The following is a 27,485-nucleotide window of genomic DNA, read 5'->3' on the forward strand; positions in this document are numbered from 1 at the left end:
CGCAAGTGACGTCGCAGGTAGCGGCGATTGCAAGTGACATTGTAATTTAGTTTATTTTTCTCGTCTTCACCACCTGGCTACTGTTGTAAAATGTTGAGAGATTCAAACAAAAAAATAATCAGTAAATAAAACAAAATAAAAAAGACCGCAAGTGACGTCACCCGCGGAAGTGCAAGTGCAAGTCTGCAGCCAGACCCTTCTCGTTTCGTTTGAAATTTGTCTACAAATGAAAAATTGTGCTTGTCAAATGAATTAATAGGCCTTTAAAATATTATTTTTTTGACGTTTATTAATAAAACAATTTTACAAAAAAAAATGGTTCCATTTTATTTTTTTCTCGAAGTATCTGAAAACAGCTTCTCTGATTTTATACAATTGTACAATATCAGTAAAAAAAGAAATTGGATCTTTAAAATACAACTCTTTAAAATACAGTACATTAAAATATTGATGTATCCATTCTACTCTCCAAAAACACATAAACAAAAAATAAAGGTGTTTTACAACATCTAGTGTTTTACACTGGGTAACATGGTGAAACAGCATTATAGTTTTTCTTCTACAGTTACGTCTGACAATACTTTCTATTAAAAAACAATCATACAATTTCATTCAATTTATATAGTCTAATGAAGGATCCTACTGAATATTAACACATCTTTGTCAGGGTGGGCATATGATTTGACACTAAGTGGCTTAGATATAATGCTGATGCTTTGTTCTTCGTGATTTAATTTCTGCTATGAATCACATTCTGTCCAATAGCATACCGGTTTAGATCTTCTCAACGTAGTTGCCAGGAAACATGCCTTCCTTTCCTCGAAGACGGCCATGCCACCAACCTGAAGGATCTGGGCAGACAGCACATCTTGGGTTAGTGCAGCCATTATAATCTATATAAACACAATAAAAAGTTCACTTTTAATATTATAAAAATAGATTACCTTCACATATGATTTCTATGACATCATCTGCTTGAAAGCTGAGCTCATCTGTGTCCTGAGCATCATAAGCATAGAGTGCTCTGCACTGTGGGGTGCGGGGTCTGGGTTTGGGTTTGGGTTTGGGTCCCCCTGAACCTGGAAGAGGCTTGTACTCTTTTGAACGTCTGCGATGCATTCTGAAAGAAAACACAGGGCACATTTCCTTTGACAGACTGAAATAAACTGAAATAATTGTAATTAAAATAAAAACAATTCTAGTAAAAACTGAAACTATGTTCTAAGGCTAAAAAATTAACTAAAATAAACAAACACATTATTTTAAGTTTTAGGTATCTCTGAAAAAACTAATACTGACAGAGTGAAAATAAATCAAATTCAAATGACACTGAAAACATTATAATAACCTGAATGACAGAATTAATTTCTTGAATATTTGTTACAATTACTAACATACTGATCTGTGAGTTCCAGCTAAACTCTTATAATCAGCTGAACTCTTGTAATCTTTTAAGATGATAAAGTCTTCAGTCAGTAATAACTCGGGGGATATAATTCTCATAATTGCTTGTATCAGATGATCCGTCATCTCACCCAGCCACGCCCTGATCAGGAACATTCATGAAGCCCATATCAGCGTAGACCTGGCTCTCGCGTTGACTGCGGCGAGATCCCTGAGGTCTGGGAAGGGTGGGCTGATCCATACTGGACTGCTGGCGGAGCAGAGAGTTCCTACCAGCATGCTGCCCCTGGGTTCCTCGTCCTCGACTATCAGACTTAGGAGGTTCTGAAATCACAGGCCATAGGAACATTTTCAAACTATTTCTAAAACAGTTGAGCTGAAACTTTTGTGAAATATGTAAAAATGTGGTCTTACCACGTGAATACTGGCCTACATTGCGATTTTGGTTCCCTATGTACCTGCTTTTTCGGTTGTCACGGCGAGTGGGTCCTACAGAAATGATAATTATGACATATTAGAAAAAGTCTTTAATCTCACTTTTGAACTTTCTATTCAAATCAACTTTCTAAAAAACCTGGAAGAAAAATATTATCGTTTTCACAAATATATTAAACAGCACAACTGATTTTACCATTGATAATAATAAGAACATTTGGTGCATAAGGAACATTAGTATGCATACAATATCAGCATATTATTTCTGAAGGATCATGTATCCTTGAAGACTAGAGTAATTCAGCTTTGCATCACAGGCATAAATTACATTTTAAAATGTTAAAACCAAAAACAGTTCATTTAAACCCCAAATTTTTGAATGGAGGAATATATATTTCTTCATGTTCTCAAAATTGTATGCAAAATGGGTGTCAATTTCTCAAGACCACTAAATGGTGATTATATACCCCAAAAAGTATAACTAGGTGTTGTTTCCTAAAACACAGTTTCAACACAGACTCACTTGCGTTTTTAGGCAGACCGGATCCAATACTGACAGTCAGGACTTTGCTGCTGGGCTTCAGAACTGCTTCATCACCCTGACCCATCTGAAACTGGATCTGTCGAGAGCCAGCAGATGAAAATGGACCCCATCCACCTTTCTTCACCTTAAATTCAAGTCTGATAAAGAAAAATGTTGAATGCTGAAATTACAAGACCAACACATCACACTTTTCTGAATCCTAGAGCACATTGTAAATTTCTCAGTGAGGGAAACATTGCTCACAGGTTGTTAAACTTCAGCGGCAGCTTTTTCCGTGTTTTTTCCTCGTAACGCTTGTACAGAAGACTGAGGAACTCTGTTTTAAAGACAGACTGCAGCACACTGTCGTATTGATCCTCGTGCAATATGAAGAGGTCATCCTGCAATGTGCTGAGGAAAGAGAGATACAATAACTGATCTGCCCATCATTCATATGCAATTTAGAAAATATTAAAACCTGTTTAAATACGGTTTAAAGGCATCATTCACTCGGCCACACGTTGTTCCAAACCTGTATGAGTTTCTGTTATGTCCTACTGAACATAAAAGAAGATATTTTGAAGAATGTGCATAAGCTGTTGCTGATCCCTAGCAACTTCGACAGTATTGAAAAAAATACTATGGAAGTCAATGGGAATCAGAAACTGGTGTTGTGTTCAGCAGATTAAAGAAATTCATACAGGTTTGGAACTACTTGAGGGTGAGCAAATTATGACAATTTTTATTTTTGCTGATCTTTCTACTTTAAATGTATGATTTATTAATCATTTTGAAGCTTTAATGTAGGGAGATCTTTCAAGGCCTAAAGGTTATCATGCATATTACATGATACAGTACCTAAAAGAGACAGACTGGATCTTTTCCACCTCTATTTTTCTCTTCAGGACCTCCCGAATCTGGCCTTTCTCAGGACCCTGTTTCACCTTCTCACGTCCAATCAAATAGAGGAACTTAGGGGTGAGAATGAGGTCACGCTTGACAGTCTGTGGGTGTTGAAACAGCATGTGAGTATGTGGTCACATGAAATATGTCAGATGAACTACGTGTGCAGACTAAAACATCTGTTGGTTCAGTAAACTAGCACAAAATATTACTAAACAGGAACAGGTTACTCAGGAAGTGAGCTATGAGTTTTAGAATGTTAAAGGGGACGTTGAGTCATACCTTAAATCTGCGGTCATATTTGACCACCACGTCAGCAAAATCAACTCTCTCCCTACGACCCACGAACTGTCGAATCTCTGGATGGTTGTCCATGCCAATGTAGTCTCCCATGAAATTGCGGTTTAGACTGTTTTTTCGTCTCTCTTTCTTGTTCAGCAAGAGATCAGAGGCTGAAAGCATTACAGAATAGGTGTGATTAAAAATAAGGCACATTTGATTCTATTCCAAAGGCCCTATATATTAGATTTGAGTCCTTTTGTTCATTTTTATTGACTGATACAGAAGATGGGATACAAAGAGCAATGGGATCTGGACAAAATTATTTTTCTGCATATATCAAAGAAAGGAATCTGACTGAACTCTTACCTTCCTCTCGCATGCGGACGTACTTGCGCACAGCGATGTGTTTGCGCCAGGCTTGCTGGATTACACGAGCATATCCGTTGTATTTTCTTTCCCTCATCTCTTCCAGCAGGAACAACTAAAGATTGACATAATCATCCTTATTTTTCAGTCATCACTGTTAAGAAGTGTGTCCACTCACTTCGTTAGTTGTGTAACAAATGACACACTATACTCTCTACGCACTATATACTCTAGTATGCAAATTATATAAGGTCATTTAGTCATCCAAACATGTCTAACATTCCACACTTTTTTGGTTGATTAAGTGCATCATCCGGGCATTAGAAATGCACTTTTTCACACTACTTATACTAAAAAGCAGCATACTGCACAAGTACGTGAATTAGAGTGCACCTATAGTGTCTATTCTATATAAACATAGTTTTGAAAACACTTAGTTCTACAAGAAACCATGTGAACCACAGCTGAAGAATATTCACTTAAGTCTGAATTACTTTTAATCTTTTAGCACATCGCTAAAGGAATGCATTTAAGAAGCCAAACTGCAAAGTAATTCAATTTGTCCATGACTAAAATAAACTGACCCACCTCTAAAAAATTGAGTTACAACAGCAAACAGGGAGATAACATAGTCCCAAATGTTCAGTTAATGAATTAGGTTATTATTTCTCATATTTGAAGAAAACATCACATTAAATTACAACTATAACATTATCTGTTCACAACACTACCTTCAAGTTACAAAAAAAAAAAAAAAAAAAACAAAAAAAAAAAAACATACAGATTCTGGGGCCTTGATGAAGATTTTGGTCTTGCCCAGCTGGTACTGGTCTGAGTCCATGTTGACAGATTTTAAAAGGTGCAGGACACCCTGTTTCTCATCTCCTCGCCACTGGGGCCATGTTTCTCTGGTCAAGATGGCATATCTGAGCAAATATAATTAAATAGTTATATTACGTCACAGTTTTTTGCATCTTAAAATTTTCATAAAGCATTTGGCATCTCGAATTGGTAAGAGCAGATTGTACCTTTGCAGGAACTTCTTGAAGACGCGTCGGAAGGCATAGCCAGCCCTGCGGACACGGATGTTCTCCCGCAGTCCAAGATATTCTACTTGGTGTCTGACGCGGCTTTCCTCCCAGTCGCGAGGCTTTTTGGTCTCATTGGGCTTGATGCATCGAATATAGTGAGGGGTGCATTTCATTAACGTCTGGACCAGATTATTTGCCTGTTTCTGTAAGGGGAGAAGGGAGAAAACAAACAATTGCATAACACAAATCTAAGAGCATAACATCACATTCATGTAACATACAAAACTGTAACTATATGGCAAGCCGTTTTAACATTTAATCTATAAGCCACAGTAGTATCTAAATTAACGTTACTGGTACTTATTTTTTTAAATACTAGTATCTTTTTCATTAAGTACTAGTACTTATTCATTAACTACTAGTGCTTATTCTTTAGGTGCTAGTGTCTTTAGTAAAGTTACTAGTACTTATTTATTAGGTACTAGTACTTATTAATTAGAGACTAGTACTTATTGATTAAATACTAGTACAGCCCTGATATGATATTTATTGTTTTTACTGGAGGAAAAAGAGGAAAATAACAGATAATAAAATTGGTGTCTTATCTCCATCCTGCCACTAGAGGTCACTCGATGACCAACACATTAAACTACTATGTTTACGTAATTACAGTGCTTACAAAACTGACAAAATATGTTTTCTATGTGCTTGTGTACAAATGATTGTTTCTTTTGAAGTCGTGGCCTAACGGTTAGAGAGTCGGACTCGTAATCGAAAGGTTGCGAGTTCGAGCCCCCGGCCGGCAGGAATTGTAGGTGGGGGGAGGGAATGTCCAGCGCTCTCTCCACCCTCAATACCACGACTGAGGTGCCCTTGAGCAAGGCACCGAACCCCCAATTGCTCCCCGGGCGCTGCAGCATGGCTGCCCACTGCTTCGGGTGTGTGTTCACGGTGTGTGTGTGTGTGTGTGTGTGTGTGTGTGTGCATTTGTTCACTACTCACTGCTGTGTGTGTGCACTTGGATGGGTTAAACGCAGAGCACCAATTTCGAGTATGGGTCACCATACTTGACAATACGTCACGACTTTTTACTTTACTTTACTTTTCTATGTGGTTTCCACAAAAGTACATTCATCTCCTTTCCGTTTCTTGCCTAATCTCTCTCCTATTTGTTGCTGGTTCATTAATATTCAACATACGATTAGCATACTGGGCAGAAATGCTAATTTTAAAAGTACTAGTATCTATTAAGTTCAGGATATCTCTGGTCTAAAAAGTTACTAGTAACTAAAAAATAAGAACTAGTTCTATTTTGTCTTAACAAGAAGAGTATAAGTAAATACTAGTCACTATTGGAATAAGTACTAGCATCTAATAAATAAGAACTAGTATCTAATGAATAAGTACTAGTAACTTTACAAAAGACACTAGTACCTAAAGAATAAACACTAGTACTTAAAGAATAAGCACTAGTACTTAAAGAATAAGCACTAGTAGCTAATGAATAAGTACTAGTACTTAATGGGAAAGATACTAGTATCTAAAAAATGATACATAATACAATGATACATGATAGTAGCATGAAAATAGATACTAGTACGTCTTATAGATTAAATGTTAAAACGGCTTGCCATAGTAACTATACACAGAATCCAGCACACTCGCCAGGCACTAAATGCAAGCTGGCCAAGTAACTTTGTTAGGAACTGAAACACAATACATGGTTTAAATCAAATTGCAGGAATATTTCTAGTTAAGTGTGCATTACTCTGTTTTGTAAATCAGTTATTTTACCTTAATCTTTGAACCTGCAGTGGTGGGACGGCCCCTTTTCTCAGCCTCAAGGTTCTCTGGGAACAAATCTCTGATGAAGGGGCTGAAGGATATGACCAGAAAAAGAGATCAATCATTTCAAACATCTCTGAAGCCCTAATACTGTTTATTCTTTACCAGCACATGGAAGATATAATCATAGAGCTGCCTCTAGTGAAGTAATACACCACAGAATATCTCTCACAAGAAAAAATTAACAACTTACCATCTTCCATAAAAATGCTACAACATATTGATTTTATGATTTATTTATGCAATTTATTATTTCATTAAGGAATTACTGCAGATGTTCTGGGTTAGTGCATGAGTGCATTTAGGGGCTTTTAAAGCTATTAAGCTTCTGCTATAATTCAGCTGACATGGGCTAAAATACTAGTAAAAATAACCAAGTAACCACTTACAACTCACTGCTCTGCATGAGCTCGATGATGTCATTGAACAGCACATCCCTGTTTCTCTCACAGAAGCCACTCACATCATATGACACCTGGAAATAAGGGCTCTTATTACTCTCACCAAGAAGTTAATCAATATCAGAGTGACTCTACTCGCTGGAAGCACACTAAAACACTCAAGGCATCTAAATTAAGATTATTCATTTAAATATATATATTCATTTAAAGACCATCGACTCTACCGTGCGACTCCACCGGGCAGGGACACCGGCAAGGGATAGTAGTAGCTTTTTATTTAATTTTTTCATTGATATGTTTATTATTGAAATGTTGTTGTTATATGCATGTGTTAATTTTATTTAATTTCTTTATTTTCTTAAATATGTGGGTAGATAGTATTTATAGAGTTGTAACTTTTTAGTTTTAGTTACTTTTTCTTATTTGTAAGTCGCTTTGGACAAAAGCGTCTGCTAAATGACAAAAGTAAAGTAAAGTAAAAGTAAATATAATACTCATGTTACCAATGTGCAGGCGCACAGAACTCTTGATAAAGAATTAATACACCCTCATTGGCATTTATTAGATATTTTAGCAGATTTTATACTTATTTATTAGATACTAGTACTTATTCATTAGATACTAGTACTTATTTCAATAGTGACTAGTAACTATTATATTGTTACTAGTAACAAATTTAAAATTTTGCCATTGACTTCTATGGGGATCCGTCATTGAGATATCAACTCTTCAGTTTTGACTAGTAAATATTCCACTAGTGACTAATACTTAATTTTTATGTACTAGTAGTTATTCATTAGGTACTAGTAAGGGGTTGTGCTTTTGTCTGATTAATAGGAATTCTGATAATTTTAGCTCTGTTTAAAACCATGTTTAAATACATTCTGTTAAAAATTCCCCAAAATTCCTACAAATTTCAAACTGCTTTCAAACCAACAATATACACATTTATAGATTTGAAAAGTTAGTGCTGTTTTATGGAAACTACGGTGACCGGTAGAGCTCAACGTGCTGCAACTTCAGAAAACACATGCAAATAGAAAAAGCACTAGCAAATCAAGAAAACATCTTCATCAATTTGACAGCAAGTGCTGCAAATGCTCACAACACAACCAAATAAAGAAACACACTGCAAATGCTCACAACACAACCAAATAAAGAATTGTATTTGCAGCGCTTTTCTTTGTTTGGTTGTGTTGCGAGCAATTGCAGCTCCTGTGTTGTCAAATTGACAAAGTTGTTTTCTTAATTTGCAGGTATTTTTTTTCTATTTGCAGTGTGTTTCTTTCTTTGGTTGTGTTGTGAGCATTTGCAGCGTGTGCGTTGTAAAATTGAGGACGTTGTTTTCTTAATTTGCAGGTGTTTTTTCTATTTGCAGCGCGTTGAGCTCTCTCGGCCACCGTAGGAAACGATCAGGTGACAAAAAGATTTGAAATAAAAAATATAAATATATTGAAGTAAATTTTCGACACTACTTGACTTCATCCTAAATTTAAAAAAAAACTTTGTCTTTCTCTCCATCTATTTATTCCTTCCCTTTCTAGCTTGTACTTATTTGAACAATCCCCGAAACTTGGTTTTAGGAACACTTCCTGTGTCTGTTTGCCTCTTTAAGAAGAATCGCTTAATGTACCCCCAATTGTAAATGATTTGCTTTGGATAAAAGCGTCTGCAAAATTACTAAATGTAAATGTTTAATTAGTAAAAAGACAAAGGTATGAGACAGACAGACACACACACACACACACACACACACACACACACACAGAGACACTTCATCCACAGTAGGGAGCAGTGTTGCATCCACACTACCGCCAGCTGTCAGAAAAGCACATTTTATCCAATCTGATTGTTTACCATTTATTATTTTGCTAAAGATTGTTTTGCTAAAGATTCTAAATAGACATGTGCCTATATATATAGCTCCATCTGAACATTTGAAAAGTGTCTCTTACCTTGCCTGCATAATGGTGCACTATGAAACCTTTGTTCCAGCTGTTGAAGTGCTCATGAGTGCCAATTTGTGACTGCAGTTTTTGCAGCAGAGTCTGGTCTGCACCCTCTCCTTTTGCATGCATGGTGGCACACACATCATCCAGGATGCTCATGATGCCAGGAGGATTCTGGGTTATTAAGACGCCCATTAGATGCCATTAGTTGAATGGGTGTTGTTATGCATATGACAACCATTTGATGCTACAAAGTGTAAACTCACCACTTTGGACTCAATTAAATCACATACAACTTTGTTGTTAAAGTATTCAATAGGTGTCCATTTAATTCCCTCCTGTACGTACTCTTCCTGCAAATGAGATGGAAAACATCAGCAAAAACCTCCCTTGAGACCTATGTGTATATAAGTTTATTAAAAATCATTATTCTCACCTGCTCTGCTTTTAGTGTGAGCTCAATAAAAATCTGCTGCAGTTTTTCATTCACAAAGTTAATGCAGAATTGCTCAAATCCATTTTTCTAGAGAGGTAAAGGCATGTGGTTACTTATAAAATTTATATGACAAGTAAAAAGAAGAGGTGCATTTAGAAAACATAAATCAACTCACCTGAAATATTTCAAAACCATAGATGTCCAGAACTCCAATGTTTAACTCCTCATGGTCTTTTTGCATTGCCTTGTTTATGGCCTTTAAACACAAGCACAAACTAATTTAAAGGAATTTTCTTCTGCTTTTTGAGACATACCAACATTCAAAAGTTTGTGGTCAGATAAAAAAAAAAAAAAGAAAAACTCACCAAGGCTGCATTTATTTTGTCAAAATACAGTAAATATTGTGAAATATTATTGCAGTTAATTCTATCTTAATACATTTTAAAATGTAATTTATTCCTGTGATGTAAAACTGAAAAATTTCCATCAGCATCAATCTAATATAATTGAATTGCTGATGAAAAATATTATTGGTGCTCAAGTAACATTTCTTATTATTATCAATGTTGAAAACAGATATGCTGCTCATTATTTTTGTGGAAACTTTGATACTTTTTTGTCAGGATTCTTTGATTAATAGTCTTTTGTCACATTAGAATTGTCTTTACTGTCACTTTTGATCAATTTAATGCTTACTTACAGAATAAAATGTACTGACCCAAAGCTTTTGAATTCTACAGTATACCACAGGAACACAAATTGTTCAAATTGTGTTCAAATTTAAATTGACTCACATCAACCAAGTAGTCAAAGACTCTAGAATACAGGGCTTTGGACAGGGCGTCTCGGGTGAAGGAGGCCTGCTCCGTGTTCAAGGTGACAGAAATAGTCTCCGTTTTGCCACCCCACTTGCTGTCCATGATGCGACTGGTCAGTTTGCTCTTTAGACCGTCCTGATTGATTCCCAACAGGTAAGATGGGAATGCCAGGACTGCAGCAGAGTGAGAAAGCGAATTCATTATGCAGCTAAGATAAACATCCTTGTGCAAACTCCTCAAGAATTGCTTGTTTTGTGCTACATCTCACTTGGAATCAGATACACAGACCTGCTAAATGAATAAAATGTAAGCTTAAACTCACAGTCTTCACTCTCCACCACAGCATAGTTGCCCTCCTCTCTGAAAGCGATGTTGCCTAGATGGAGGATTCCTGCCACAATCTGCAGCACAGTGTCCTGTGCATCCAAAGACAGGCCGACCACCGACATGGCAGCCTAAAAATGCAATATATCATTTACGTTTATACTGAACAGCAGGGACACAACCAGAAGGTTTCTATTAGGGGATTCAATGCTTCACACCCACCATTGTGTCTTCAAACTCCTTTTTGTCATTAACATCCTCCACAGTGTAGGTGTCAGACTGGTTTAAGTAAAAGTAGTAATCAGGGGTTGTGACGCCTAAATTCTCTCTCTGCTCCTTGGTGGCTCCTTGCAAGAGCTGATACAGAAACAACAACATACAGGAATTTTATCCAATTTCAATAATCTTCCATACTGACCTGATTTAGTAAGATACTAATATGACACAACACAATCCACAATTGGCCTAAACTAGATTAAACCACACTGCCGTAACATGACACACAACAATTTGCCAGCTTGCATATCGCATCACACCCTGAAATGACCTTTTCTTGGATGTGTTTCCATGAGTTCAGAGCTTTACCTGGTAATATATATGGAAACTCCTTTCCCCATGGTTCTGAGACACTACTCTGGATTTTTCCAATAGGAAGTTGGAGATCTTTCCGCCATCAGGTTCCCCTCCTCGGCTGAACTGAATTTCGAAATATTTTCCCTGAGGTATGAAATAAACATATGCAGTGAACTCAAAGCTTGTGCACTGACATTATCGCATATGCATGTGTTGGCATACCGCTGCAGAAAAGAAACAAACAGTAAAGCCTAGTGAACTACAACTTCACAGCCTACACACACACAAACTGCACTCCTACAAATAAATCCTACAGCCAACAAGGAGCCAACAAGCTAGAACATGTTGAGAACCAGCATGCTCCAAATGACAGTCTTAGAACTGGATAGTACACTGATTCTAGGGACTAAACAGCAGAGAGACTTACATGCTCCTTCTAAAAAACATTTTTTTTTAAATATTAAATTATGATTTAATTTCAATATAATTTTATCAGTTATAAAATATATTGATAAGATACATATTTCATAAATTATTATAGGTCTTTTTAAAATGAACAATTATTAATTATATTTAAATAATACAAAAATAATTCATTAGATTTCTCTCTCTCTCTCAGGAGTTGGTAATGAGATCAAACCTGTGTGGAGAGCGTTGTGACAAAGATCGTAGGGGATTTTGAATGGAGAATACTGCATGGTATCATGGCAGTCAATGCTTTTATTTCAGTTGTCAATCCCAATGTAAGTGCTGATAGTCCTTTTTATTTACAGAGGGAAACTATTTTTCACTGTTTTTTAGATTGTGGCAGACTGAGTGCTCTTTTTTTATTTGTTACAAAGAATGTTCACAATGTTTGGAGAAAGTTTTTCTAAACAAATGTTTATTCTTGGTTTTAAATATTGTCAGAAGCGGAGAGTGAAATGTTTTGCTCAATTTTGTACTAGACCAGGCAAAAATGGCTATCTACGTGAGCAGAAGAAATAAGATAGAAGAGTCTTCAGATTGTGATGTAAATACAGTTTTGTACAGAATTGATTTAGATTTTTATAAGTCTACAAATAATGTAGAAGAATTTAGAAACATATGGTGTCTTAAAAATGTGTTATGTTTTGTTGAAGAAAATGTGTTGTTTTTTGGGTTGATGTTGAGTTAATTTAGAGATTTTCTTTTTCTTTGAACTGGTTGTATTGTTTTTTAAATCAATAAAGAGGTTTTGGATATATATTTGGATATATATATATATATATATATATATATATATATATATATAGGCTATATAAAATAAACATTCTGACTCTAAATAATGGAATAAATTGATCAGACATAAAATATTCATAAATTATCTATTTTTCTACATTTCTTCTGAGATGAATCATTGCAGCAAGTCTTACAAAGCGACTGGAGTTGTTGTTGCGGGAGGTTTTTGCGTTCCCAAACGCCTCCAGGAGGGGGTTCGACTGGAGAATTATCTCTTTAACATGCTGAAAGAGCAAAGAGGAAACAACAAAACATCACACAGTTCAAATATGCCATGTAAGGTATGTACACTAAACAATTCATTTGTTTAACTATGTTTGAATCATTACATTTTTATAGTTGCTGATGTTGACTGGCAATGAACTGTTCAGTGTCAAAGAGGAACAAAGCATTGTCAGATAACTGTCTAGGTGATTTCAAAGGTATTACATTTCACATACAATGAGCACAAAATGTGGGCAATATTAACAAAAGAGACAACCACACCCATGAGTTCGTATGAATTTTGGGTTGAATTCAATCAGGCTCTCAAATGGTCTTCTAACAAATGGATTACCAAACCTGTTTGTTAGCCAAACCTGTCTGACCTAAAATATTTACTTGAAGTACCCCCTATGATTTTAAGTTAATATTTCAACAATTTAAACAACAAATTTGCATGTTCACCATTTTCTGACATTTGGTTAAAAGGTCACATAACATCCAAGTCAACAAATAAAATATTTCATCTTTTTTTAGTAATTAAATAAACTTGCTCTGACTGATCTTAAAATATATCAGTGCCATTGTTTTGTCTCAAGATGCACCCCAGTAATGTTTTTTTTCGAAGCATGTTTATAAAAATGACTTAAATGTCCTAATTGAACAATGGCCTAATCCTGGCTCAATCTAAGCCCTGTCTGTGAAACCGGGCCTTTATTTATATGACATTTGTATTTATTAAGCATTATATTTAATGCAATGTTTAATATTAGTTTAATTACTATATTTAATTACTAGTTTAGGAAACCCTGATCTAGCAGATGACAACCTCACCTGAACTTTAGGTCCACCTCCTGAGACTTTGGAGATGTAGCTCATAATGTACTTGGCTGCCACTGTTTTTCCAGCTCCACTCTCTCCGCTGTATTACAAACACATTCAGATCACATATCATGCAAACCTTTGATGCCATACAATACTTTAAAGGTGCCTCAGGGTGCGGGCGCCAGATCCTTGATCCCTGACCTGATAATGACACACTGGTTCTCTGAGTCAATCATCATGTTGCGGTACATATTGTCGGCCAGAGCATAGATGTGGGGGGGATTCTCATACTGCGCCTGCGAATGCCAGAATACACACACATTGTGGACTCTAAAACACAACTGTCCTGGAAAATTAAAAGTCACATTTGCATGAAATTGAGGTAGAGGCATTATTCCGTAACCAGTAACACATCCTGATTTGCATATGCACTTTCTATGATTTGGCCATCCAGGGGAAGATCTTAAACAGATTTATAGGCAGTCTTTGGAAGCACAAGGGCAAGACCGGACACGCAGTCGCATTGCTCTGCTCCGTCTGGCCACGTCTAAATGACTTATCCTGCAGGAATGATTATTCATCTGAACTATATTTACATTAAGTATCCATGTATTTAGGGCACGGTACACTACATGTACCGGACACTAATGGAAAATTTACATTGTACTTACGGCTCCCTGATACAGTTCAATCTCACGATCTGTGAAATATGGCAGCTGTTTAAAAGGGTTCACTGATATCAGCACAGAACCAATGTATGTCTGAAGAGTTGTGGTTATGGCAAAAATAGATGCTGGTAGGTTGAAAAAAAAAAAAAAAAAGAGACGTGAGATGATCTATGAGATCATAAAGACATGTTAATGACATTTGGATAGCAGGGAAAAAGTGCAGCATTCTCTAAATCAGATATTGGCACACATACTTGCCTGTAATACTAAAATTAAAATAAGTTTTTGTTTTTTAATATATTTTAAAAATGTTCTCTTTCTAGTCCAATTCAAATATGATATACCTGAAGTCTCTTATAATAATTTATTTCATAATAAATACATAAATAAATAATAAATTGTGAAATATTGTGGAACATTTTTACCATAAATAAATGATAATAATAATAAATTGTGAAACATTGTGAATTTTTTTTACAATGTAAAGTAACCGTTTTCGTTTTTGAAATATATTTTTAAATGTTTTATTCCTGTGATGTCAGTCTTCAGTTTCACATGATACTTCAAAAATCATTCTATTCTTAAAACGCATCTTTTTATTAAAGCTTTTAATTTATGATTATTTACTGTGATTCCATTTAGATATTATGTCGTTTTGGTTGATTTGTTATTTTGTTTGTATATGTTATAGCGCTTTGAATTTAAGAAAGGCGCATTATAAATAAAATGTATTATTATTATTATTACTACTACGATTGATTTATTTTTATTTTTTAAGAAACTCTTTTGATTATTATCAAAGTTGAAAATGGTGTTGCTTAATATTTCTGTGTAATTCTTTGACAAATAAAAAGTAAAAAAAAAAAAATTATTAGAAATACAAATCTTTCATAACATAAATGTCTTTACTGTCTCTTTTGATCATTGTAGTGCGTCATTTCTGAATAACAACATTAATTTCTTTAAAAGAATTAATATATTACTGACCCAAATCTTTTCATAGCTATACTATAGTACTATAGTACATACTATAGCATATATTTAAGTATGCCAGACCAAATAACCAAATAATTATTGTTTATTACAGACATAAGGATACAAAAATGAAGTCATCCATGTATCTTTTCTTCAGGTTATCGGTGATGGCATCTTCATTGATCTTGGAGAGGAGGACCATGTCGTCCACACCACTGACCTTTACATTCTGGGTCTGCCAGTGATATTTCTCTTTGCTCCCCTGTGCGAGAGAGTAAGATTATTATATGCTTTATGCATTTGGTGGCACTGCATTAGACAAGAGAGCTGGTGTTCAGCAGAATTAATAAGTTAACAAGTTAATTAAAGGGTTAATATGTGTAAGAATTTACTGATTAACTAAGCCAGCAACTCTGTAGAGAGGAGGAAATTACATTTATAAACTACTTTGTTACAAGCACTTTCATAAGCCTTATGAAGCGTTAAAACCTCTGATACTTTGACAAGACAGGACTATGACAACAAAACTACTCCTGTACTTTACAGCTATAGAGCTTCACGAGCATGTTATTAAGTCATATGCAGTGCAGCTATACAACAAAACAAAGAAACGTGAGCCATATTTCTTTCCCTCAAGCCATAAACAACTGCAAATGCTTAGTCAGTGATTAAGAATTAAGTATGGCCAATTAAATCGGTGTTACATATAATAAGAGTATATCCTCCTTGCACAAGTCATTAATACTTCTGAGGAAAATTTGGGCTCCCCTCCCCGAGCCTAAATAGAAGGGAAAATTATTATTACTGTGCTCTCACTGACATTCAACAGAACTGGACAGATTTCTCTTGTCCTCTCATATATTCTAGGAATTTCTAAAGTCCCTGTGCTTTACATTTTCCCTGTCAGATTTCTTCTTTATATCATGTCCCAAAACCTAGTTTTGAAGTTTTTGGCAGGCAAAACACTGTCCACCTATGCATTTCAGAAGTTATCCCTGGACTATCTCTTCTGATGATTTGGGATTTACTTTGCTTGACAGGAAAATAATGGAGTAAATGTCTAAAATCTAAATAATTCTTCCAATATATTAATTTGTTTTGTCGGCAGTTAAAATGCAATTTCTATACCGTAGACTTGTGAACAGAGCCAGCTGCAGCTCTTAATCTCTTTATCTCAACTTAAAATGCTATTTTAATAAGTTATTTTAGGTTTTAAAAGCACTTACCATGATGAATGAAAGATACTTCCTGTATCGCACCCTTGGTAACTTTCAGTCCTGTGTGGACTCTTCGAGGAAATCTTGCAAGTTTCAGGTGAAACTCCAGGATTTAACTAGTCGTCCATTTGATATTCCACCTATAACCTCCGATACGATTTCTTAATTCTATCCCAAAGCGTAAACGACTCTGGATATAGTGTTTCACGTTTCGGAAACGATTAAATAATTGGTTGTACGGGTGTTGTCCATGCATCAGCAAGTGTAGGCAGGTACTGGAGTTTTTCCTTCTTGCTGTTGCGGAAGGACTCGCGGATACTTGCACATAACGGCGCCACCCCACGATCCTGAACGGATTTACCTGCGCCACAGGTAATCACAGCACACTACAAACACAGGGAAATCAGCCTCTGGGCCAGGGCTGGAGCTAGCAAGGTGAAACCTTTTCAGTGCCTCACAATAATTATGTTATTTATAAACGTAGAAATAAATGTTATTTATACAATTTCTAACTACGCTACTTAGTGCAAGTCTTTTTTCTGCTACCCATACTCCTTCAAACCAGCAGACGTTTTTAATGTACTTTTTTGCGGTTTTTTAACATAAATCACAGTTAACCATAGTTTTCACTAAAATATCTAGTTATTGCTAGTACAAAACAAATGTATTTGAAAGTAATACAATGTAATTAATAAATGCATATTGAAAATGTATTGCTATTTTAATAAATACTATGATTTATCATTATATTTCCATTTATTATATTTTTGTAAGGGATCCACCCAGACATACACTACACTAGAATTTTAATAGTGGCATGTAGGATTGTGATATTCACATTTGCACAAAAAAAATTAAATAAATATATCAATTACAGGGTCTCGAAAGATTTTAAAAAATATATACAATTTGCGTAACGGGAACATTTAATTTATTATACAAAGGAACATTCACAAGGAAGGTTATTCACATGATCTTAAGAGCTGGTCCGTTTTACAAGTTTCAAAGGAAAGTCTGATGTTGAAACAATAGAAGTATAAAATAGTAAAGAGAAAAGATAAGCTTATTGAAAGCGTACACTGCGAGTCTACACTGCCCTCGCACAGGCAAACAAATTAAAGGAAATTGTGGCTCCCGCTAAGAGAATTAATTAAAACTATTAAGAGAAGCACTGATGTCACAGGGAAATAAGACGAGGCTCAGCACACGCCCAATTTCTATGAAAATAAAGAATAATAATAATAATAATAAAAAAAAAACTAGAAAATTTAGGCAGGGAATTTTATACCTGTACATGTGTAGGAAATAAAAACAAAAACAATGTGTTGATTTCTCTCGCTTTTTCATAGCCCTTTCCATTTCTCCTGTGCAACAGATTCCGAACAACTCCTCTCTGTTAAAATAACAAACAAAAAACAACTCCAGTGGCTCACAGTCACACATTTAAACATGGCTGCCCACCTGTAAGAATGCACATCATAAATTCAGGTTAGCTGTACAAACTAGCACAACTTGGATTATAACGTGTGCCAAACAAAACAACAAAATGAAATCCACAGAGAACGTTGAGAAAGTGTCATTTCATAAGTGTCAAGTAAGTATATGAAATACCTGTAAAAGGGCAATAAATAGTGTTCATATCTCTCAGTCCACTATATTTCAGTCCAGACCTTTGGAAACTCAAAATAGTTTCTTTATACATTTATTTTGACCTAGAAAACAAACCAGGTTATTTAAGTTAAATCCTAATTATTTTACGTCGTCTTTTTTTATCAATTCAAGATTAAACCTCTCATATGATTAGTGGAGTCACTGGTCTGTGTCTTTGGTGTTTTGACGTTTAACACATCCATATCGAATTAAAAAGCTTCATTAACCCTATTACGGCTCAAGCACTTCTCACAGGGTCAAATGAGAGCACTTTAAGTAAACGTTTCATGGCTTAATGGTCTCTGACTCGTGCAGCTCTGAGCTGAAGATCTCTTAACTAGTTCATGTAACACTGACTTCACAAAGCTGAACAATACAGCAATGTTTACCACCCGAGTCCCTCATTTCACAATGCAATTTACAGGCTTTGATACAGCATCTCCTGTTTTCCGCCCCACTGTATGTGTTGAAATTCTGAATGTTATTCATCCAAAGTATGTATCATTAGTGGCATAGCAACACAAAAAAGCTGATGATGATAATATGGGCTGTTGAAGTCAGTCAGTACACAGGTGAGTCACAGAGCAGCGTAGTGTTTAAATGAGGCACTGGAAAGCTGGATAAAATTAAACTCTGGGGATCCAGAGTTCTGCAAGATGACGTGACAAAAAAAGGGAGGGCTTAAACAAAAGGAATTGCTGTTGAAAAAAAGACGACAAGCAGTTACTTCACAGTTCAAGACCTCTTCAGTCAGGGTTTAAAAAAAAAGAACACAAAAACTCCATCTTTAAAGACAATCAGTCTGAAGGGTGCAGAAGCACAAGGGTGGTTATGGGAAACGGGCGTTAGGAGTGGTTTTCAAAGTGGTGCAGCCTTTTTTCCAGTTTTAGCGCTCTAGTCCGTGTGCAGCCTGGCCAGCGCTCACATGATGCCATTGGTGAGATACTGAAAGCCGTCGTAGAGCTTGGTAGTGATGGAACGCATGGATCCGTCCACCATCTGCTCTACCAAAACCTGCAGCTGCTCCTCTGTCAGGTTCATATGGAAACGCTCCTTCAGATTACGGATGGTGCTGGAGCCGTGGAAGCAGGGAAGCTGAGAACCTGCATAACATATAAAGCGTTTTATAAGAAAAGCTGAATGATAACACGTCCTCAAATGATTATAGAAAGACAAAGATGCTCCATCCCCTGAAGCTTCAGGCGAACAATACCTTGCTGCATGATTTCTACAATCTGGACGACCTTCTCCATGTGCTTACGAGCAGCGATGAGGCCTTGGAGCATAAGCATCTTATAATAATTGAACATGTCTCCATCAAGTCCTCCCATTACCTAAAAGAGATGCACAGATTTTAAAATTCTGGCCGATACAGAGAAGCTGATCATTCTTTTTAAATCCTTCTCCACATTCGATGATGACTTCATCCAATATAAACAAAGCTGTGCTTACATCCACAAATTCACTGGTTAGTTTGAAGGCAGATGTCTCGAAGCCCAGGTTACGTGGAGAGCTGGAAAGGATGAAGCCAAAGTCGATGTGAATGATGTGGCCCTCAGAGTCTAGCAGGATATTTCCATTGTGCCTGAAAAACAAGACAAAAGGGTGGTTACAACTTATCCAAATGGTTTAATTTCCGACATGATTCAAGCATTGTCTCTCTCACCTGTCCTTGACCTGCAGCAGATAGCAGATGAGACAGTAGCCAGCGCAGCTCTGAACAAAGTTGCGCTGAGCGGTAAGGAATTCCTCTGTATTGTAGTCCCCATGCTCTTGCCGGAAGTAGTCGAGCAATAAAAGCTGACTCTGTTTCTTCACCTGGTGAATGGACACAGCATTGACCACTGGCTCAATCATACCACTGTCTGAGGAGATGACCAGGATCTTATAGGGCTTGATCCACAAGGGAACCCGCTCTTGCTCCCAGATAATCTAGAAGACAACAAAGATGGTGAGAAGATCCAGTATTAGCAACAATGCCTAAGCAGTCCTCACTTCAATAAACAAATTGTAAACTACTGTTCAAAAGTTTGGGGTCAGTAAGATTTATATTTAATAACTTTATTCATAAGGATGCATTGATCAAAAGTGAGTGACAGTAAAAACATTAATTTATAATTACAAGTATCTATTACTTGTAATTATCTATTACAAGTAAATGCTGTTATTTTGAACTTTCTAATCAACTAAGAATCCTGAAAAGAAAATAGCAGTTTCCACAATTATTATTAAGCAATCAAACTGTTTTCAACATTGATAATAATAAGAAATGCTTCTTGACAACCAAATCAGCATATCAGAATGATTTCTAAAGGATCACATGACACTGAAGACTGGAATGATGGCTGCTGCAATAAATGTAGCCTCTTTGAGCAGGGGAGGGGAGGGTTGAATGTCCAGCGCTCTCTCCACCCTCAATACCACGACTGAGGTGCCCTTGAGCAAGGCACCGAACCCCCAACTGCTCCCCGGGCGCCGCAGCATAAATGGCTGCCCACTGCTCCGGGTGTGTGCACTTAGGATGGGTTAAATGCGGAGCACAAATTTCAAGTATTTGAATTTAGAATTTTTTTCAACCAAACCACGTCACGTCACTTTCAGTTTAATTCAAATTAAGATATTTTTGGTGGAATCTGAGAGCTCTCAGACCCTCCATAGACAGCAAGGGTTCCTTACACAATCAAGGTCCAGAAACGTAGCAAGGAGATCGGTAAAATAATCCATGTGACTTCAGGGGTTCAACCGTAATTTCACGAAGCTACGAGAATACTTTTTGTATGCAAAAAACAAAAATAACGACTTTATTCAACAGTTCGTCTCCTCTACATCAGTGTAGCACCATTTTGGAGAATATCCACTGGACGGGAACTGCGCACGCTCTTCTGTGTCAGCCGCACAGCACGGATACATCTTCTACGTATATATACGCTTTGAACGAAAACAGCACATCCGGTATGCAGCTAAAACAGAAGAGCGTACGCAGTTCCCGTCCAGCAGATATTCTCCAAAATGGCGTTAGGGTGATGCGGAGGAGATGGATATGAATAAAGTGCGCACAAAAAATATTCTCGTAGCTTCGTAAAATTTCAGTTGAACCCCTGATGTCACATGGATTATTTACCGATCTCCTTGCTACGCTACTGGACCTTGATCGCGTAAGGACCCTTGCTGTCTATGGAGGGTCTGAGAGCTCTCATATTTCATAAAAAATATCTCAATTTGCATTGCGAAGATGAACGGAGGTCTTACGGGTTTGAGTAATGAGGTTGAGTAATTAATGACAGAATTTTTGGGTGAACTATCCCTTTAACCCCATTTTGAAAGACAAAATATAAAGACAACCTGCAGTTGTTTCAGCACTTGATAGGCGAGAAGCTCCTGTCTCAGATCATCGCCACATTTCACAATAACAGACAGTAGACGCCAGTTGGGCAGGTGACCATAGGGGGAGCCTTCCCTGATCCGTCTATTCAATGACACAGGAATGATTAAATCAGACTCAACAAATGAGTGAACCAACCACCCTTGCTGGAGAATGTCATACACATACCTCACTTTCTCTTGCCACGGTTCCTTTAAGGCTACGGCTGAAGGATCCTCTGGGTCCCTCTTAAATGTGGTGGGGGTGTGGGCGAGTTGCTCAGACAGGCGTCGTCTGAGATAACAAAAACATTCCAGTTAAATTAGTATTGTATTTCTCACTGTTTGGAATTATTGATGCATTATCTCCAGGTGTACCTGATATCTCCAGCTGCAATAAAAATAGGTTCCTTGCTCTCCTGGCTGGTGATGCTATCCACTGAGAACTGGGAAATGTTGTCACAACTGTTGGTGTGGATCTCTGGAAGCTGAAGGACCAAAAAAATAAAGGTCAGTTCTCAAAAAACAGCAAATTTGTAGATGTTGCCCTTATATAGTCACTCTGTGTGAGTACCTCCACTTGCAGCTCTCCGATGTCATCTACAGACCACGCCTCGTCATCGTTGTCGTAATTGGGAACCGTGGAGAAGCTGCTGGCACGCTGGTCAGGTGTGATGCCACAATCGGGAAGATTCTCTACGGATCGCGTGCTGCGGATCCGTGTTTCTGGGATTCTCACAGGGACACTTGACGTCTCAAAGTTCTCACATTCCAGAACTTCTACATAGATTAAATAAGGTGCCTGAAAAAGAACAGTTTAACAATCTTTAGACATGAAATTAGGAAAGGAGGAGTCTTTCAAAACCCAGTAGAACAAAGAAACTCAATTCTTAAACTTCAAAAGTCTAAATTCTTATCTCAGCACAACCTTACCTTATCCTTCGAGTTGAGCACGACGGCCTGCGTGTGGGGTACACGCACCACGTGATGGTCAAAGGCAGCTGTGGGCAGCCAGACCCGGGCAGGCAGCTTGTGGTTGAGTAGGGACAGCTCTGAGATGAGCCTCTGGGTCTTCTGTTCTTTAGTGGGCAGAGTGGCCAGTCTCTTCCCGATCCCCATGAGAGACTTAATGAACTCCCTCTGAGGGGTCAGACGCACAGGCTGAGAGCAAATGAAGATTGAGAGGGGAAATGGAAGATGATGGGAAAAGAGAGAAAAGTCATTTTAACACACAAAATGAAACGTATGCAAACGGATTTGGAAATTTGCAGAGGAATTATTCAAACAAAAAGGGTTGCATGATATAAAAAATATTTTCAGAAAAGTACCACTGATTTTAAAATGGTACTATACCAATATATCGCAAATTTTGTTACCTGATAACAATGTGCTGATATTCAGCACAGTTCAGATATTCAGGCGGTGGGACGTGAAGCATAAAAGCAAAGTTAAAGGGATAGTTCACCCAAAAAAGGAAAATTCTGTCATTAATTACTCACCCTCATGTTTTTTCCCAACCCGTATGACTTTCATTCCTCTTCAAAACACAAATTAAGATATTTTTTGATGAAATTTGAGAGCTTTCTGACTCTACCACGTTCAAGGCCCAGAAAGGTAGTAAGGACATTGTTAAATTAATTCACGTGACATCAGTGGTTCAACCATAATTTTATGAAGTAACGAGAATACTTTTAGTGCAAAATAATGACTTTATTCAACAATTTCCGCTCTTCTGTGTCTGTCTTCAACACGCGTTCATGAGATTACTACGACACATGCACAGAAGAAAATAAATTGTTGCACAAAAGTATTCTTGTAGCTTCATAAAATTAAGGTTGAACCACTGCTGTAACATGGACTATTTTAACAATATCCTTATAACCTTTCTGGGCCTTGAACGTGGTAGTTGCGTTGCAGTCTATAGAGTCAGAAAGCTCTCAGATTTCAAAGATATTTTAAGTTGTGTTCTGAAGATGAAAAAAGGTCTTACGTGTTTGGGACGATATGAGGGTGAGTAATTAATAACAAAATTAAAGTTTTCTGGTGTATTATCTCTTTAAAGGCGATGTGTCATTTTTCCAAAACACTCCTATCCCAGCTAAATGGCAATTAATGTAAATAACATCAATTATTATTGGTTTTGTATGTTCACATGTTTAATCTATCACAGTCTGATTTAGTATCGATACCATAGTATCAGAGTTGGTATTGTACCAAAGCCGACCGTACAAAATAAACCAGTCACTGAATTTTCTATGGACGAGTTATTGCGCATGACTGGTTAATTATTCAGCACAGGAATATGTGGAGCAGTGATCAGCACAGCATTCTAAACTCAAAGTGAAGCATGGACGTAAAAAAAAAAAAAAAAAATAACGAAATGGTGAGTGTTTTAGCAACAGCTGACCACAGGGTAGAGCAAGTGAGTCATGAATGAATAGCACCTGAAATGAGGAAAAAGTATTAACACAAATACATAAAGGTCATCCAAGGACAGGAAAATGTGGAGAAAGACTCAAACTCCTCCACATGTGCGACCTATGATTCATAGATGTCAAAGGATACATGGACATCTCTGTAATCCATGTAGAAGGGGTTACAGAAACATGACATAAAATGACTTTTTTTTTTTTCTCTCTCAAAGAACTATGAATACCACCTAATCCTTTGCAAATATGCAAAAGAACACCCAAAACACCAACGGAAAGAAATCATTCCACCAAATTAAAACACTTTCCAGAGAATTGTCCTTTGCCAAGGTTTACAAACTCTCTGTAAGAAACCAAAGGTCTTGATCACAGAACCCAAAACAAATCTAACTGTCCCATCTTTATTAACATTATTAAAGTCAAAAACTCTTACACTTAGACATTGATTGATTAAATAAGAGAATGAGAGGAAAATGTCACATCCAAATAATACAGCTAAAACTGAAAAGAACAACCACACAAAGTGTTTGCAAGCATGCCATCAGTTCACGAATGAAGAATTGTATTCACATGATTATGCAACATGCAATAAGCATTTTTCACGAATAAGGTACAAATTGATCTCACTACTTTAAGAAATAAAGGCCCAAATCCTACACCCACTGGAGAACTAAGATATGCTACATATAAAATATGCTAAATGTAGCTAGTTTATTTTTTATTATTACTAAATTGTAGCAATGACTGCAATGAATGTAGGGATGATGACTATCATTCAACCCTGTTCCTAAATGTTATTGTTAAAAATGATTAAATATTTTTATCAAAAAGCAAACAAAAACAAAACTATTATAATTATATTATAATTTTTAAAAAAAATCATTGCAAACAGTACAATAAATAGAAAATAAATTATAACAATTTAAATAACATCTAGTTTTGTCTCCAGAAGTTGACAAAATAAACTTTTTAATTAAGACATTAAGATTAAGAATTTCACACCCTATTTGCACCTTTTCATGTAAAATGCCAATGCTATACCCAATTTGTGACATTTGATAACATGATTGCAAATCTTGAAGGCACACATTTGAAGGAATCTGTGGAGTCAACCCCGCCCTGCAAACAGACACAGCCATCATCCCACTGCGCACAGAGGAGCGTTATTAGACGGTGAGAGACTTACTGTACCAGCCTCTAGCTCAAGACTGTCAGAGTTGGAGCTCAGATCCTGCGAAAAGGAAGAGCAGGGAGGGGGGAGTTGCAGTGCAAGAGCAAGGGAGGGTGGAGGGGGTCAGAACAAGACAAAAACACATGTCAACGTTACACTCGTCCCATCTGTTTGAGCAACAGGGCCTGACCGTGACTCCGCAGGCCTGAAAAAAAACTGTGTCATGTTTATCTCTGGCTGCTGATGGTGACTGGGTCTAATCTCTGAGAGCCGCTCTGATCAAACCCATGTAAAGCACTGTGATGATGGTGAGGACAAGATGAGGGATTACACGAGACACACACACACGCACGCATCTATACACACTCCTCCTTCAAGGCCACGCCTCATGGCTGGATTACTTTTATCATCTACATATTAAAATAAAATGGCTATGATTTCGAAACCCAACCATAAACCCTTGTCAGAAAATGACGTTTACAGCATTAGCCATCGTGGTGGATTGCCAAACGCACACTCCCAAACATCCTTGATCATAAGGATTATGGTATTATACAAAATAACCTGTTCATCAGCAAATCAGAAGATATTTAATGTTTAATGTACTGTAATGAGACGCAGAACTTTCAACCAATGAGTTTTCACATTGGGTGTGGTAATGCCACAGAAATAACTGTCACTAGTCATGGTTGGTTAGGACAAGAACATGAAACCGAGTTTTAATTGCTTGTTGATATATCACGCCAAGTTTGGTTAAGACAGTGCTAAGCATGAAAACTTATTTCAGCAACTACTATCCTATTGTTGAATATCCAAATAATTATAGTACTATATCTTTATAACATACATATAGGCTCTATTACTGCAAAAACGAGTGGTAGGCTGGAGTATGTGGACATGAGACACAGATACACAGGTTATGTTAACGGCACTATTCATTATTGCATCAACTTCCAGACTACATGAATTAATCATGCTTTTACTCACATGACACACACTGTGTGTTCCTGCTCACTAACACATGGCAAGAAAGAAGAGGTCACACAAATAAAATGGATTACTTCCTGCCTTGACTAAAGAAATACAGTTCTTTATTTATAAAAAATTTACTTTCATGTGAAATTCAGTAATTCCGTAAAAGTAGTAATAATCTTCCCCTCCCAAAACACAATAGAAAATTTAATGGATTTAAGGGTTATAATGGGAATTGTATTGGTTTTAATGTAAACTATAATGGTGTCTACTGGTATTTGATGCATTCTATTGGTGGGATGTAATCTAGCAGGTGGCAACCAATAGAACAACAGTAATTCCTATTGGAATAATGCCCAAAACAAAACGGAATTTTGTAATGGTTTTTATGGAAACTGTAAGAATTTCTGTGATGGTTTCTATTGTATTTTTTTGTTTGTTTTGCTTTTTCAGCAGGGTAATGATACTCATACTGTGCTGCACATTATTGACAATATTGAGCTGAAGCTTGACTTGTAAATTTAAAATCAAATCGCAATCTATGTCAAAAATATCGCAAAGCAGAATTTTCAGCAGCCAGTCTTCAGTATCACACGATGCTTCAGAAATTATTCAAATATGCTGATTGGGTGCTCAAGTAACATTTCTTGTTAAAAAACAGCTGCGCTGCCTAATATGTTTGTGGAAGCCATACAATTTTTTCAGTAATCTTTGATAAATAGAAAGATGTAAAGGACAGCATGTATTTCAAATATAAATCTTTTCTAACAATGTACAATGTTTTTACTCTCACGTTTGATCAATCTAATGTGTCCCTGCTGAGCAAAATAAAAAAAATAAAATTTCAGTCACACTTTATTTTATGGTCTACTTCTCGCTATTAACAAACCATTAACTACAACTTTTGCCTCAAACTCCTAATTTGCTGCTTATTATTAGTTAGTAAGTATTAGTTAGGTAGTTAAGTTTAGGTATTGGGAGGATTAAGGATGTAGAATATGGTCATGCAGAATATGTGCTTTACAAGTACTAAAAACAGCCAACATATTGATAATAGGCATGCTAATAAGCAACTAGTTAATAGTGAGAATTGGTCCCTATACTAAAGAGTTAAGAGAGAGAAAAAAAAAAAATAAAAAAATTATATATATATATATATATATATATATATATATATATATATATATATATATATATATATATATATATATATATATATATATATATATATATATATATATATATATATATATATATATATATATATATGCAATTGTTTCTGCAAGGCCCAAAACTATGACAACATCCTGATTGTTGAGCCCTGGTCTAGGATGCACTAGTTGGTTATGCAAATAAACAAATCCACACAACCCAGCTGGCTGCACGAAACAAAATGCAAGCACAGTGAGCACTGGAGCTTGCCTAGCCTCTGAATCAGAAAGCTGCCCCTTAACATCCTGCAACTGA

The 27,485-nt window shown here is 36.5% G+C and overlaps 2 protein-coding genes across 3 annotated transcripts in view; both read right to left on the reverse strand.

The window, feature by feature from the left end:
- Positions 1-265: 265 nt before the first annotated feature.
- On the reverse strand, positions 266-16,729 carry LOC306877540 (unconventional myosin-Ie-like). The gene is made up of 27 exons (XM_079429364.1): positions 16,446-16,729; positions 15,344-15,481; positions 14,248-14,337; positions 13,778-13,872; positions 13,586-13,673; positions 12,685-12,774; positions 11,303-11,434; positions 10,940-11,074; positions 10,716-10,848; positions 10,370-10,566; positions 9,751-9,831; positions 9,576-9,662; positions 9,406-9,492; positions 9,146-9,313; positions 7,179-7,264; positions 6,739-6,820; positions 4,942-5,147; positions 4,695-4,839; positions 3,914-4,028; positions 3,548-3,717; positions 3,221-3,366; positions 2,627-2,773; positions 2,363-2,520; positions 1,819-1,893; positions 1,536-1,728; positions 945-1,120; positions 266-851 (listed from the first exon to the last, which is right to left on the reverse strand). The coding sequence occupies exons 1-27, from the start codon at positions 16,446-16,448 to the stop codon at positions 775-777; spliced, it is 3,300 nt and encodes a 1,099-aa protein (XP_079285490.1). The 5' UTR covers positions 16,449-16,729; the 3' UTR covers positions 266-774.
- Positions 16,730-17,347: 618 nt separating this feature from the next.
- Positions 17,348-27,485, reverse strand: part of LOC306877541 (phosphatidylinositol 4-kinase beta) — a 32,245-nt gene continuing 22,107 nt past the window's right edge. For both annotated transcript variants that reach the window (XM_079429365.1, XM_079429366.1), the window contains 9 exons: positions 22,380-22,607; positions 22,021-22,248; positions 21,825-21,934; positions 21,637-21,741; positions 21,429-21,552; positions 19,753-20,018; positions 19,539-19,671; positions 19,300-19,420; positions 17,348-19,189 (listed from right to left, as the gene is read on the reverse strand). In XM_079429365.1, coding sequence (XP_079285491.1) covers positions 19,008-19,189; positions 19,300-19,420; positions 19,539-19,671; positions 19,753-20,018; positions 21,429-21,552; positions 21,637-21,741; positions 21,825-21,934; positions 22,021-22,248; positions 22,380-22,607 — 1,497 coding nt within the window. In that variant the 3' untranslated portion in view covers positions 17,348-19,007. The remainder of the gene's footprint in view (positions 19,190-19,299; positions 19,421-19,538; positions 19,672-19,752; positions 20,019-21,428; positions 21,553-21,636; positions 21,742-21,824; positions 21,935-22,020; positions 22,249-22,379; positions 22,608-27,485) is intronic.

This window comes from Barbus barbus (assembly GCF_936440315.1).
Source record: "Barbus barbus genome assembly, chromosome: 12".
Lineage (NCBI taxonomy): Eukaryota > Metazoa > Chordata > Actinopteri > Cypriniformes > Cyprinidae > Barbus > Barbus barbus.